Source organism: Bombus terrestris, chromosome 3 (genome assembly GCF_910591885.1).
Source record: "Bombus terrestris chromosome 3, iyBomTerr1.2, whole genome shotgun sequence".
NCBI lineage: Eukaryota > Metazoa > Arthropoda > Insecta > Hymenoptera > Apidae > Bombus > Bombus terrestris.
Genome location: NC_063271.1, coordinates 1483254 through 1499183, shown reverse-complemented (window position 1 = coordinate 1499183; position 15930 = coordinate 1483254). Strand labels below are relative to the sequence as shown.

Genomic DNA, 15930 nt, shown 5'->3' with positions numbered 1-15930 from the left:
ACCTTTTACGCGAGGGTGTCGGAAGGATTTTGAATTATTAAACGCTTTGTTCATTTGCAAAATAAGATTGTTTTATTTACTTCCATTTGCAGGTTTACAATAATCTATAAATTTGACTTCTTTGTTCGACCGATGGATCTAGAACAAGTCTTTTCTCACAAAAGCGACGAGAATAACGTGAAAATCGTAGTCATAGTAATGGGCGTAACGTTCTATCGCTTTTTTTTCGAATCGCACTATAGAGTAAGCGCTTACTTTCGGGTAACTCTGTACGGCTCGGTACGAACGCACATTTCTCCACTCGCCGTGCTATGCTCCCACCAAAAGCATCGGGCGAAGAAATGTGCGTATAGTTCGACCGTTTGAACGTTAGAGGCGGTAATTCGTGGAGCGTACCTTTGGCCAAATTTCTGTCATGCTCATTGACAACCATCCTACTCATCTCTGGGCACTATCTGAATGAACTTAGTTAATTTTTGTAGCAGACGAAAAACATAACCTTTTATTTCAAGATACTCGTTTCTTGTTAAAAGTTCGAATGAATTAGAATAAAGGTTATTTATTGCCGTATGCATAATGGCGAATGACAGGGAGGTACTGAGAGAAATTTGGGATGGTAAAATTCCTGTTTGTTTTACGCTTGATTCCGAGGAAATATGTGAATTACAAGGACCCGACCCATTTTATCTTATGGTGCCTAGGTTAAGTTATTTCCCACTATGCACAGATAAGGTAAATAAATAACATAAATAATATAAAAGATATAAGTAAAATGCTATCAGTAACAATTATCTCTATAATGTTTAATTGATCCATTTTACACATTTTTTTTTTATTAGATACGAAAACATTTTATAAGACATATACAAAGTGACAGTAAGCAGGAGCATGAGATGTGGTTAGAATTTAACGGTATCCCCCTAAAGTGGCACTATCCAATTGGTGTTCTTTTGGACATCTATTCCAATGACGTTGAATTGCCTTGGAATATCGTCGTTCATTTTGACAGGTTCCCAGAAAATGTGCTGATGCACTGTCAAAATAAGTGAGTATATTCAGAAATAATCGAATATCTGTTTCTAATAAGATGCTTGATTCGACCAGACGTTTGAATTTCAATTATAGAGAAGTAGTGGAAGCATATTTTCTCTCCTGTGTAAAGGAAGCAGATGTATTAAAGCACAGAAGCCAGGTTGTATCCAGTATGCAAAAGAAAGATCACAATCAATTATGGTCTGGTTTACTTAATGATAAGTTTGATCAATTCTGGTCTGTAAATCGAAAACTTATGGAGGCTAGTAACACGGAGGAAGGTTTTAAGTATATACCATTTCGATGTTATATAAGCGAAGACAAATATGTACAAAAACTTGTAAAACCTGTAAATGAGGAAGGCCAAAGGAAGACGTTAAGGCATTTGCTGAACGAAGTATTCCCAGACAATGAAAATGGTAAATATTTATTTTGTTTGTGAATATTTTGAGTTTTATATGTTTGTTTTTTTATATAGTTACAGTGTTCACTCATGGTATTAGCCCACCTTTGGAAACACCCCTCCAATGGATGTCAGAACACATGAGCTATCCTGACAATTTTTTACATTTAGTCGTGACATCATAACCCACGATGAAACAGCCAATTGACTAATTATCAATGAAATCGTGAGTTAAGTGCTGTTTTCTCTTACCAGTATTACTGGTATTCTAATCAAGATCGCTATACTACGGGTCTTTTTAATATTATGTGCTTTGTCGTATATTTATTTTATACGAAGTCATAAATGACCCTCTAATTTTTCCTGGATGATATCGGTTAAACGCAAAGCTGTTACTGTTGCTTATATTCTTGTAACGCACGAACATACTCAAACTCTGTCGTAACGTTGGACGGCAACGTTGGACTTGTGCTAAAATCGAATCGATATTGGACCACGTTTATTATAGATCGATCGGATTGTAATTCAATTCACAATATTGTATCCGGAAGGAAATATATTGTATAAATATAATTATATAAATATTTAAAGAATCATTTATGTATATAAACGTATTAATTGCTATTGTATTGGATATCGTATAAAATCAATGTGAATATCTTAAGTAGGAAATGAAACGAGGATTGATTGCTATCTTATTTGAAGAAAAAAGGGAAATGAAACATTAAAGACGCTAAACTATAAAATAGAGACATGGTCGTTTAATTTACAATCGAGAACCATAATTGGGTCATAAATTAGTTTATTGCACAGCTATCTCGAGGCTTTCGATATATCCTTGATATTTGTGAGGATATGGTACTATCGTTACGAGTTGCCAAAGAGCCGACTGGTCTCCGCACAATAACAGGGTGGTTTCCGTAGCTACTATATTCCATGGTTCTGCGACTCGTCCCAAAAGTTAAATAGTTAACAAGTTCCTTTTTACTTTGTTGCTCCTGAAATGTAGAGATTTACGAGACATTGAAATAATTATTACTCGGAACAATGTACAAAACCATATACAATGTGTTCTTAAAATACAATTTATGTATTAAAACGATTCTAAGTTGAGACAGAAGATCAATAAAATGTTGTTTCTATATTTAATTACAATTTAAATATGACGTTTTTAATTGGTAGACCTGTGCGTCGTAAATAAATAATTACTTTAAATATGATCAGAGCAGCGTCTTGGTATCTCTTGTGAATCTCTTCCTTGGTCACTACGGCCTTCACTTCGGGCGATACATAGCGCTCCGTCATTTACAACTCTTTTTTCAATGGTCTTTGTATAGGAAACCTGTAACACGTATCGATTTACAAATTACGATATACAAATAGGATCCGCGATTGAACGACATGACAATCGTCATAAAATGTCCTGTGTTTAACGAACCAGCAAAATCATCGATCGAAAGAAGCGTACGATCTGTCGCTCGAAAATTATTGTCTACCAAAAGAGAAGAGAGATAAAAGACAGTGGGGAAAAGAGGCATATTCCGAGGAGAACGAGAGAACGAAAACAAGCAGGAGAAACGATGGAGAGAAGGCACACGTTCGTCTAGGGTAAAAATAAACTCTGGCTGGACTTTCACAACGCAGTAAACGCTGTCTTCCAACTATTTTCAGAATTAATATTCTCTACTTTTTTTCCCTCCTCTTTTTGATTAGCTACGCAATCTGGTCTTTTCTTTTTCCGTTTCTTGAGAAAGATTTTCTTTTTTTCCCTCCTTCAGCACTAAATTATCGTACAATCAAAATGATAATGGTTGAATGTTTCTGCTATCTTTTTCTCTTTAACGTTTACGTCTAACAGATGACTCTACCGTGATTCTAATCGAGTTTGAAAACATGCAATCTATATACCGGTAAATTGAACACGATGCCCAGCTTTTTCTAACAACTTTGTTGTACGGACGATGGTTGATAAAATACGGTGCAGGTCGGCGGTTTCTAAAGTTGCTGACAATTTATAAGCAAGCACTGTCTGATGGTATCGGCAGACGGACAAGAAGTACACGGTAAGAATAATCAGCGAAACTTGAGACTTTGTCGTCACGCTGATCTTTAACTCGCAAACAGAGAAGACACGTTATTCGTCTATTGGAATGAAGCCAGAAACTTTTTGGTATCCCTTTCGAACTTCCGGTTGAGAACGCCAGACGCGTGGAATCCTGTCGTGAATTTTTTAGCGTTGTAGATAGCAGCTTATTACCTTTGAATGCGAAACGATTTAGCAAAAGATACAATGCTATGCAGTTGTACAACTTACTGAGAGGAAATTAACTGGGTCTACGCAATCGTAACTTTAATTCGAACAGATACATTTGCAAGGTTACACGATCGAAGTAAATATGTAACGTTAGTATGAATTTTCGTGTGCATATGCCACTGTACCCTTCCTAATTGCATTGTAGCAGTCGGTGACATTTATTGGCGTTGATTGAAGCGTTGCATCAGTCATACTTTGATTCAAGGTCTGTTTTGCGCGCACACGGTGGCCTCAATAAAAACGAATCGCGATTTAATATTAGGAACTTTCGATAAACATCGTTTATTCCTTAATACAGCCGAAATTGTCGGCTATAATGAACACCACTTACAAATAGAGTTATCGCGGATTTCATTTTCTTCCCATTTGCAGTGTTAATCATGCCATATGATTTTAAGCTAATTACGTACCGGGAGAACGCAATATGGCCTACAATAAGAACGATAAGATATTTAATAATCTTTCAAAAAACCGTAGAGAGAAGTATCGATAAATCAGTGCAACTATGCTACCACCGTCGATAACAAAAATGCCTGGATTATACGATTGACGTTAAGAGCTTCCATAAACCTGCAGAGGGATTCAAAACTTGTTTGATCAACGTCATTCGGGACATTACAATTTTAAATAAGCTGTTAAAGCCACATTTAAATAGGAATGCAACAATTAGTACAAGTTTATCGCACGAAACTAATCGCGCTTCCGGTTTAATTATCATGTATTCCAATCCAATTATACGTCTACTCTAGAGATATATAGGAATATATGTATTGCATCACATGCATGTATGCAACTGCCCGCGCTACATTTTTTAGCCCCTGCTACATAAGTTCAAGGAAACGGTCAATAAAAACAGCAATTCAATCTTTCTCCTCGCATTAGCCTGTTGCATTAACGGTGATTTATAAATAAACATGTAGTCTTTATATTGTAAAAAGACTCGTCGAATTTTAAGAATGAGAAGACATTTAGCAATTCGAAAAAACAACTACAAGTTAAAGATCTTTTACGTCATTTATCGACACAAGTGCATAGCCGATGAACAGCAACTGCATGGCGTGCAGGCAGGCGTGCGATTGCGTGCCTAGAAAGTTTAGCGAGTACGTGTGCGATCGTCGATCCTCGGATACTACCAATCAACCACGATAACGGAAACAATGCATCGGTTGCATCGATTGCAGATCGCACGACTGTATGAGTGTGCATCCGACGTGACTACTTTCAGTATACGAACCACTAAGTTGACTTGTCCTTATCTTCGATATGACTTCAGTCCTCGTTCAAATGCGACAGAATTATTTAAAAGCATCGCGGAGAAGTGTACTTTAACGATAAATGTAACACGTGTGTAACGTCGGTATTTCAGAATATGACGAAATTTCGAACCGAATGACGTTGACATATTGTAAGCTTGTATCGCAGTTGTAGGTTTTAAGTTGAATTTAGCGTAATTCGAAATAGAACGTTGCAGTAGTATTTCACGAGTTTCTTCAGCGTGTGAAACGTTTTATTAGATAAGATTACCATCTTTGCTGAAAAAGAAAAGAAGAACAATCGTTTGAACAATAGCAGCAATGATACCGATTTGCGACATTTTTCTTCGTACGAGCTTTCAACAACAAACCTCTTCGAACGTAGTTCCTAACGACATAAGTTATTGGATTTATTTCTCACCATATTTCTAGAGTTATTTCTCAAAATATTGGAACTTTATTCGCGTTATTGTCATAAAAAAGGAAGGCATAAGGCAAAGGCAAGTTGCGGGGTCGATAAGACAAAAGTTACTTTGTAAGCCATGTCTGTTATTTCCTCGAATGAATTTCTAATTATATTCTCGTCCTCGATGTATCGACACGTCGCGTAATAAATAATAGGATGGAACAAGATCGAGATCAAAGACTGTACCGCTCCCTCGAAGTCAACTTGTAAATCGGCGTGTGTATGTATCTTTGTTCGACTCTGTCAACTTTTCTCAAATTATCAGTATCCCAGTTATCTCGAGACGCTCAGTCTGCCACGCGTGTAAGCGCCTCTGAGAAATGTATATACATAATCAAATGCGTTTTCACAATCACGTAATCTCGTACGATTAGAATTATCTAGAGCTACAAGAAATAAAAGAAAAGAATGTACTGATTGCATTATATATTCGATGGTGGCAAAACGTGATACAAAAACGGTTGCGAATTTGTATTCCACGATAAACACGTACTGTGTAGTCAGGGTTAAAGGGAAAGGTCGTGCCACTATAATTAAGTTATTACGTTAAGTTGTTAATTACTTGCAAAAATGGAAATAATACACGAAGGTTTCTTTTAAAATAGTCTCTTATATTTTCTCTCAAATTCTCATAATCTACGCGTGTGTATATAATACAATATTTAATACAGTAATTTTTGTTTCTTCGAGCGTACAAAAAAAGTGAAATAAACGACAGATTCATGATGCCTGTCTCACCGTACATTAAAATCGTTCTCAAGCATTCTCTCTCCCTTTCTCTCCGAATAAATTCAGTCTCTCCCTCTCACGCTGTCGCTACGTTGTTCTCGGTGAATCACAATAGCGGATATGCTTGGTAATCGGTCGAATTTTACCGACAAATTGAGAAACATGCGGATCGGGCGATGCGCAGAATATCGTTGCTTTCGCCGCTGTTTTTAACGTCCGCTGAGAATTTCGACCGTACAAAGAGAGGAAAAAAAATGGATAAGCCCTCGAGGCTAGGTATCAACGATTCAACGATTATCACACTTTGAGCTGCCTCTCTTGGCGAGGGAACCCGATTCGTTCGTTTCTAGCTCTCGATCAACCCTCAGAACGAGTTCACGTTCGACTAACACAGTTTTCCATATATCATCCGGATGATTTACGATCGAATACGAATTAAATGCCAACCGATCAGAATGACTGGAGATGTACAGTGGACGAGCGGAAGATATATATTAAAAAGGAGAGGAAAAAAGAAAGAAACGAACAAAAGCGTAATCTATCGAATTTATACGACATCTAGATCGATCTGGTTTATTCAATTAGAAAACAGAAAAGAGAAACAAAATGATGGTTTTGACGCGTCGAATTAGCGACCAAATAAATAAAAGAATAAATGTGAATACTGATATTATTACACGCTTGGACGAGTCACCGGTGTTCTCTTTCGCGGAGCGTATCCTTGCCAACAACCCGCACGGGTACGCTTCTTTGCCGCGGAGAGGACGTAAAAATACGTGGCTCGTTCTAAGGACGCGAGACACTTTGGTCCTTGATTCCTTCTCGCGCCAGCGAAGCTATAAGGCACGAGCGATCTTTAAAAGGCACCGGGCGAGTTTTCAAGCGCTTCGTTACATACAATTTGATCATATTAAAATATAATAATTATGTATACATATACATATTTATTTATATATATATATATAAAGTCACTTTGTCTCTATCGTTCAACACTACATATATATATATATATATTTCTTTACACATATAAGATACACGAGCATTATGCTTACAACGTAATTATTTGTGTGTGTGTGTGTGTGTGTGTGTGTGTGTGTGTATGTGTGTATGCATGTATGTATGTATGTATGGTTTGTGTATATACATCGCCTCCCTGCACGTGGGTTTAAAACGTGGGGGTTCGCCCACGAAGTTTTTCTCCCCACTTCGATCCAACCGTTCGTTCTCTTCGTGTCTCCTTCCCCTCTCTTTTACTTTCTGTTCACACAGTTTGATGCACTTAAAAAATATTGCTTATACAACGCTTTATGCCTCGTTTAATAGACTCTTGTGGGCTGTGCACATGGAACACACGCGTGCGCACGTTCAAAACGCGCGCCGACATACACGCAACCACGCATTTATTTCTCGCGCTATCGAACACGCACGCTCTCTCTCTCTCTCTATCTCTCTTTCACACACACACATACACACACACACTCTCTTTTTCTCTCTCTCTCTCGTCAGTCGGTTCGACAGTACGTTTATTATGTAAAACGTTGTTATGGCATTATGTAATTCATTATGGCTTAAGATTACGCTATATTTTATTGTACATTGCCACCTTGACCCTATCGGCGAACGCGGACAAGGTTAATACGGTTTCTTCTCCCACTTTGGCGATATTCGATTCTCGAGGTTTATTATTTGCCAAAGAAATTCGTTAAAAAGATCTCAGTTAGAAAATGAATAAAAGAAAGAGATTAGCGGTACGTTTGGTAGATGAAATTCCATCTACCAATAGAGGTAGGAAACCGGAGGAATTTAGTTTCTGCTCCGTGGAGGCATGAATCCAGGTAAATACCGTTGACCCGTGCGTAGCACTATCCACGAGGAACGCAAGTGCATCTTTCTGGCTGATAATACACGCGGCTATCGCAACGCGTGAGATTAGTTGCGCTTGGAACGAGCTCGATTGAGTCTGAATATTGAAACATTGACGTAACTGCTCTGTCTGCGATGGTAATTTACAAAATTGCCCTTCTTTGCCGCGACGTGCTCAATTGCCGGATCGCAGAACATTCGTGGAACGCTATTTTCGGTTTCCCATCCGAGGGAAACTTTCTCGCCGGATCGTACTCTATTTTCGCAGACCGTGGGGCACACGCTGTACGCGTAGATTATCTCGTTCCAATCGTTTCGGGCAGATAGCGATCGATTATCAGACACAGAAAACGGAACGAGGCATTTCCGAGTTTTTTTTTTTTCGCTTCGCGACCGACCGCTGATTCAGAAACTTTCTTCGCCGTGATAGCTCGAAGGTCGTTCGACGATAAAAATGAACGCGTTATCGACTCGAGAATCGAAATAAGCCGGCGGAATACCAACCGGAGAACGAACGCATGAAACGATGTACACGCGTGAATAATTTATAAGAATAATTAAGAACGTTACTCTCGTGGTTTTGTACCGCGAACGAGTGCGCTAACCTAAATTAGAATCGCGATCATATTCTCTAAACACTCGATGCTATAACGATGTTGAGTCCCTGTGTGATTCTAATTTCTACGTTATATGTATATCGTGTAAGGCACGCGGATTTTACGGAACGTTTTCGTGTGTGTCTTTTTGAAAGTCTCCCCGTACGATCAGTCTCGTATCCCGACTTGGAGTATACGTATATGTGCGATCAACGAACGAATCGTTTCGACGTAGAACATTGGATTGTCAAAATTTCATCGATCAATAGCAATAAAAATATTTACAATTACTTTATCGCAACAAATACATAATTTCAAGTTTCTCCACGCGGAATCGATTCGCCGTTTTACATTCCCTTTTTATCCTTGTCGATTTCTTAGCGGAATCGAGACACAAATTTGTACAAAATATAGCTCTATATACGACTAAGTCTACGTGTAAGTTTGCTCTAAATTGGGCAACACGTTTGCTCTAGGATCAACGAGAAGAAAGGCACGGATGGCGGCCTCGAAGGGAAGCGTGTACGGCGAATTTCTCGCGAAGTCCTTCTTCAACATTTCGTGTCCCTTTCCTTCTTCCTCGGGATCGCACATTCGATACAAAAATAACCACGAATGATGATGCTAGCGAGAAGATCGAACCAAATTATTATCAAAGATGCATCGATATGTTCGAAATCCGAGTTTACTCGGCTCGATCTTTCTATACCATCGTATATACATATTTACAGAAAATTCGATCCAGGATGAAGGAAACGAGACACCTAAGGAAATAAATCGCCTGGCTGTTCGAGAGGGGAGAGAGTTCCGAAAAATTAGAGAGGAAAAATTGAGACGAAACCCTGTCGTAATACTTACGCACCATGCGTGGCACACGTGCGCGTATGGAAGAAATTGTTTGAGCAATTAAACGATATTAAGAGATCGATCCTCGACTGAACGCGAAACGAGAGGAGCGGCGTCGGTTCGCGGAAAAGTCCGGTGTCGCGACACCGATCTGCTTTTACCAAGAAATCGAACCGGGTTCGAAAAAGAAAAACCGGTAGCCGTTTCCCATGGTCGAGATTACGAATCGAGTGTTTTCCACGAAGGCAATTGGCGGCGAAATAAAGGCGGTGTCGTGGTGTTGCGTTGCGGAACGGCACGGTGCCGCGCGCGAGACCACGCTACCGAGTTTTCCTCGTGATCGATATCATACCGAGACTGACATAATTCCGTAATTATAGCGAGCACACTCGACCTCTAAACGGCCTAGCCGATAGCCGTCGAACGAGCTAATCTCGTCGATAAAGCCGGCACGAGAAAAAACTTCTCCGTGTGTGTACTTCTCGACGATTTTCATGGGTGGGGAGAAAGAGGGAGAGTAGAAGGGGAGGAGTGAAAAAACCTTACGGAGGGCAGCGGGAGAAAAAAGGCCAGATCCGAAGAAGTTGGAACATGCCGAACGAAGACGCGACCGTGTATAATCTCCTTCCATATCCCGGCTCGTCCAATGGTCGATTAAGACTTATCGTGATGTATAACGCGACACCGATGATCGAGGAAATGATAAACGCTTACGTGGCATACGACGTGTCGTAGATCACGTACCAATCGATCCTGCCCGGCTAAATCCTTTGTGGAAGGTCTTTTGCTATCCAACGAATATCTACGAATCGATTGAAACGTCCTTGATACGGATAAAATATTAACTATAATCTTTTTTTTTGTTTCCGAATTAAATGTCATCGGTAACGGTTACATTCGACGGAGATATCGGCTTTAAAAAATTGTTTTCACATAAAATATCGACTCCTTGATATTCGATTAATTTAGATGGATACTATCCCGTTAAGATAGAACAAACCGTCGCTCCTGTTTCGCGCAATCGAGGATCAGTCGTGATTTACCAATTAAGTGTAATGAGGACTCGCTGGATACCTAACAAACGCACTCCTGACCTGTGGGAACTCAGTGTACGGACTTGGATGAGCCCTCCAGGACACCGGCAATCTCAGGCTCAACTCGAGAGCATAGTCGTGACCTCTGCCTTCGTTTAAATTACAGATACTTTGGCAGTTGTTGTTGTTGTTCACGATTATACTCTGGCTACTGACTGGCGACAAGCCTCTTTGGATCGCGTGTTCCTTGATAGGTTTGGTCACAGGATTGTCCAAATACGGCTTGAACAGAATTGCGTCCTTCTTCAACGTTGGTCCCGGTGGCGGAGGCACGGTGGACGCCGGTGGTGTTGGCACGGTGCTCGATACCGGCTCCGTTCTCGACGGAGAGGCGACGACGAGCCTCTTTGGCTTCACCAAACAGAGCGGCGTTTCCTGAGGAGGCACTTCATGGCAGGAGTTCGTCCTGATCGGGTCTTCGGCTTCCAGGCAGAGCCTCTTCGGCGACGGCAGAGTTTCGTAACAGCAGGAAAGCGTGCAGTGCTGTCTCTTAAACGCCGAGGACAATTCCTCCGAGTGCTCGGGAGCCGAGGTGATCTCCGAGGAATATTCTCGAGGCGAATAACAGTACAGTCTGGAGTGCGAGCTGGAGTAGCAAGATCCTCTTAAGGAGGTTTCCTGGTAGCACGAAGCGACCGGTGTTACGACGTGGCCGTCCATGCAACAAGCGAGATTGCAAGAAACGACGGGCTCGTTCTCGGAAGATACATCGACCGCGGCTGGATGCTGGTAGTACGGAAGATGGTGCGAAGAGGAGGAACCAACGTCGCAACAGTAAAGAGGCGGAGGCGATCGCTCGAACTCGATTTCAATACGATCCTGCGATAAGCTCGAAACGTAGTTCGACGTCCTCAGATCTACCGGTGAGTCACCGGAAGCGGCATCCTGGATAGGGCCGAGCCGTTGTCTGGAGTTTCCACGGAGGGCGATCTCGCCTCGCAGTTCCGTCTCCTGTCCGAGCCACTTCTGTACCTGACGACGGTTTATGCCAAATTTCCTGGCGGTGGCGCGTTGATTGCCCGCCACGCCGACGTCTCGATGAAAAGCGTCGAGGACGTCCAATTTGAATCGAAGGGAGAAAGATCGTCGACGAGCGAGATCGTTGGATGAATTGTGGCTGCCGGAAGAGCAGTCGAGGGGGTCCATCTCGCTGTCGGAGCAACTTGTGCTGGATCTACCGGAGCTGACTGGTTCCTGAGGGCTCGAGGGTAAAGAGTACCCTTCTCGATCGTGTACGGGGCTTATCGGACAGGAGTCGGCGAGTGTCGAGGTAGCGGCAGGTGGTCGTTGGTAATCGACGTACGAAGACGCGACAACGGCTTCTCTTCCTTCTTCCACGATCGGTGCTGCGACATCCTCCTCCAGCTGGATCTCTTCCTTAACCATCGCCCTTCCGATTTCCGGTTCTTCGGCGATGTTCTCCGTTTCCTTCTCTGCGTGGATACGAACCGCGGTGGTGGTCGTTTCCCTGGACTCTCTCTGGTGCTGCTGCTGCTGCGCCGATCGATGGTGTAGGGACGGGATCGGCTTCTCGGAATCCAACGTTGGTGACGCGTGTGCGTGTGCGTGTTCGTGGACGTGCACGTGCAAGCATGGACTCGCGGAGGCCCGTGGGGAATCGAAGTGAACGGACATGGTGGAGCTGGAGCTAGAGTTGGAACCGGTGCCGTTGGCTGGATACGAAACGGGCGAGAGAGGGACCCTCGAGACACCGGGGGAACTCGTCGATTCGCACGGCACTGGCGTCGCCGCCGAGTCTGGGCTCGCTCGTTCCGTCTTTATCATCGACGGCGCTAGCAGCGATCCGTACGACGGCGGTGACGATGATTTCCCGTCCATCGATGACGACGAATCCACGTCCCCGTAATTTTGCTGAGATCGATGATGATGATGAGTAGCACTAGGTGTCGAAGAACGATGTCGATGTAACGACGATGTGGCGATCGCAATCTCGTTGCTAGCCTCGTTACCACCGTATCGGTGGTGTTCCTGATGAACAGGTACTCGATACGCCGTCAGAGTCTGATACACTTTCGCTTCGTTTCGACCGTCGATAAAATTTTCGTGTTCTCGTTGGCCGTCCGAATTTAGAACGTAGTAGGTGGATTCTTGATCTGCGCGTGTCTCTGAGTAACCGTGAACGTCCACCGTTACCTGTACTCGATCCTCCGTTTCCCGACAAGAATGATGCTGCTCGGAATTGCTGCCGGAATATTCTTGATATCCGAGACGAACGGGCAAAACCGGCGCCGTCGCCGTTCCAGATTGGGAAGCATATTGGGGCGAAGAGGGTGAACCACCATGAGGAGGATGAGAAAGAAGAGGTGGGGGCCCTTGCTGTGTAGCCAGCTCGTCGCCGTGCAGTCTGGCGAGGCTGAGGTTCAAGGCCGGCGCTGCTGGAGTCACGGCAGGCCCCGTGGCTTCCGTCACGGTACCGTCCGGCTTGGAAACACCCACGGGAGAGATCGCCGTTGTCGAGACCACTCCACCACTGGTATTTCCAGTCTCGGCACAACTGTTTCTCAAATTATCCTCACACTGTAACCATTTTTGTATTTGACGTCGATGAATCCCGTACTTCCTCGCGGTGGCACGCTGATTTCCACGACAGTCGATGTCGTTTCTGTACGAATCGAGAACCTTGAGCTTGAAGGCCGGCGCAAATATCCGTCTGCTTCCCATCACACCGACCGATTTCCTCGTATTCTGTTGCTGCTGATGTTGATGCACTGATTGCTGTTGTTGCTGTTTTTGATGCACCATTTTCACTGCTGTGTTTTCCTCACCGAGCACTTCGCTTACTCCATGAGCCATAACGTGTGTTATATTTCACGAACCGAACTCCTTCGCGGCGTGACGATGACCGTCACGTCGAACACGAGAACGAGAACACGACGATGAGCTTCGAAACCGGGCACTGCCAACGACGCACGGGGGTACCTTAACGCGTAACATTGCACGAAGTGGCCTGGCCGCGCCGCGCACGGAGTTCCTTTTAGGTCTTGGTAGATGCCGTAACTAATTTTCATCCCCACCACCGGCGACGAATGCGGCTGCTTCCCACTGAAACGATCTTTCCCTTCTCCTCCCTCGTCCCAAGCTCGCGCTCTCGCTCTGTCACCCCTTGCCGCGCGTCTCCCTTCTCATTGCCGCACTCTCGGTCTCTCACCGTACTACCCCCACTCCCGCATCGACCGTACTCTAGCGCTTTCTCTCTCTTTCCTATCAGCGATCCATTCTCTGTCCTTTACTCTCCGTATTCAGTAAGCGCCCCTCGACGTCCCGCATCCCACTCGAGTAGCACAGGCGCTAGTCCACCGCCGTCGGCCACCAGTCATTCTTCTTTCTTTGCGCCACCGACCTAACCTCCACCAACTTCTCTCTTTCTACGGCTCTCGTCATCCTGCCTGACTGCCCGCACCCGTAGGCGCCCCACCCGCCCCTCCCCCCCCGTCGCACCCTCTCGCCTTTCTCTCCTCCCTTTCACACCTCAGCGCCGTAAAACTCCGCCATTTTGTGTGCTCACTTCCGTTAATGACGCGCGCGGGAAACGTCACGCCAGCGTGACGACGCTCTCGGCGCCATGTTGTCTGCCGTACTCGTCTGACTGCCTGCCTGCCTGCCTGCCTGCCTGCCTGCCTGCTTGCCTCTGCCGTTCGCTCGCTCGTTCGCTCACTCGCTCGTTGCTTACCAACTCTCGGCTCGCACTAGCCAGCATGGAGCCATGATTTTTGTTCGCCTTTCTCCTAGTGCGACTCGATCATGTCTTTTCTCGGCATTCACTATACTAGCATATGCTGTGCAGAATCTTTTCCAATGTCTATGAATTGCGATCGAATCGAATCGAATCGAATCGAATCAAAGCGTCAAAAGAATTGTGGACGCGCGACTCGACTCGACTCGACTCGACTCGACGAGCTACGATGTTTTCTCGCGCGGCTGAGATTAGGCGTGTTATCTAGGTTAAATCGTTGAAGACCTACGTCAGACTTCGCATACGGTACGATTCTTGAAAGTTTGCCGTACCGAGCGCCAACACAGCGACCGTCGTCTAGGAAGTTTTATTGGCATCGAATAAGGGGAAAGGCCGGTGAGGCAAGGGGATTTTGCCTTCCAGGAAAAATGCCTGTGGCCGTGTCAGCTTTGCCAGGTAGTGGTAGGTCTCGTTAGGGTTGAAGTACCGTTCTTATTATAATCACGGTAGGGTAATGTGATCTGTATTGTTCTTTCCTGATTATTACCAGCATTCTACCGACTTACCGTTACCAGTCACTACGATGGCTATTCATAGTTTTCGTCGCATTCTTATTTTTCGTTTCTCGAATGCTCGTCCTATTCACTTCTTGGTTATCACTGAATGAGATTTCGAAGCGTGCATACGGATCACACGTTCCTCGCATATACGTAGTGGAATGAGATCATGTTGTTTTTGTGGCGTGAGCCGACAGTTAATATGTTTAGCTTTACGCGCGGTTGCCATGTCGCTGAGCCGCACGTAGGCCGCAACGTATACGGACGCGGAGAGACCTGCAAGCAATGACGCAAGCCTCGTGTTAGTATATATGTACTTTGGAGAAACAGGAGTGAGAGAGACGGGCCTTGTAGAAAGAAACGAACCGAGGCCTCGTAAATTTCCACGATTCGCGCCACTAGCAGAAACTGAGACTCGACCGATCCTCCTGTCGTTCCACGAAGGAGCACCCTACTGCGTTTCTAAGAATCTGCCTGCTTATTCTCGCTCCGTCGATCATTCCAACTCCGAACCGTTTCTAAATACATCTGACAATCATTAACATCGCGACGAGAGGAACGTGCCTCCTGAAGCGATACGACCTTCGCATAGTTTCGCGAGCGTGTCTCATCTTTTTGGTATTTTATGCTTGTCGTTCAAATCACGAGATCGTATCTTCTTTCCTTTTTCTACCGAACTCAATGTTGTTTTCCTCTATCGTCGGACGTCTCATGATCGTAGTCGAGCTCTGGGGCTATGGAAGAGAAGCGAGAGCAGAGCCGATCATGGAATAATATCGGTAAGAGGCATAGCAGTAGCAGACCGACAGTCGCCTAAGTACGCCACGATGGCTGGCACGTTCATCGGATTTGTCCTTGGGGCCGAAGGTAGGTGCAGCTCGAAGTCCGAGGACGTGGCAACGCAGCGGCCAGGCTCCCCCTCCTTTGTCCGCCGGCCGGTCTTGCCAGACAGGGTGTCGCCAGCTCGGTCGGCCTGGCCGTCCGGGTTGCTACGAGGGGAGAGGGGAAACGAACAACCCGATGGTGTAAAGGGGCAGGGGGATTCTGTGGGTTAGTGTCTGTATAAGCGTGTGACGGAGCAAG

The 15930-nt window shown here is 44.4% G+C and overlaps 3 protein-coding genes across 4 annotated transcripts; 1 reads left to right on the top strand and 2 right to left on the bottom strand.

Moving 5' to 3' along the window:
• Window positions 1-324: 324 nt before the first annotated feature.
• On the top strand, window positions 325-2596 carry LOC100647690 (autophagy protein 5). Its single transcript, XM_003394286.4, has 4 exons — window positions 325-732; window positions 840-1045; window positions 1126-1451; window positions 1511-2596. The coding sequence occupies exons 1-4, from the start codon at window positions 577-579 to the stop codon at window positions 1618-1620; spliced, it is 798 nt and encodes a 265-aa protein (XP_003394334.1). The 5' UTR covers window positions 325-576; the 3' UTR covers window positions 1621-2596.
• Window positions 2175-5002, bottom strand: LOC100647805. 2 transcript variants are annotated; one of them, XM_012320790.3, is made up of 3 exons: window positions 4984-5002; window positions 2645-2777; window positions 2175-2433 (listed from the first exon to the last, which is right to left on the bottom strand). In XM_012320790.3, exons 2-3 carry the CDS (start codon window positions 2738-2740, stop codon window positions 2233-2235), a joined length of 297 nt encoding a protein of 98 aa, XP_012176180.1. In that variant the 5' UTR covers window positions 2741-2777; window positions 4984-5002; the 3' UTR covers window positions 2175-2232. The 2 variants fall into 2 exon arrangements, with proteins under 2 accessions (XP_012176180.1, XP_012176181.1); XM_012320791.3 differs by lacking the exon at window positions 4984-5002 and adding an exon at window positions 4160-4178.
• A 1056-nt stretch (window positions 5003-6058) lies between these two features.
• LOC100647570 lies at window positions 6059-14015 on the bottom strand. The gene has a single exon (XM_003394285.4). The coding sequence runs from the start codon at window positions 13408-13410 to the stop codon at window positions 10549-10551; it is 2862 nt and encodes a 953-aa protein (XP_003394333.1). The 5' UTR covers window positions 13411-14015; the 3' UTR covers window positions 6059-10548.
• Window positions 14016-15930: the final 1915 nt, after the last annotated feature.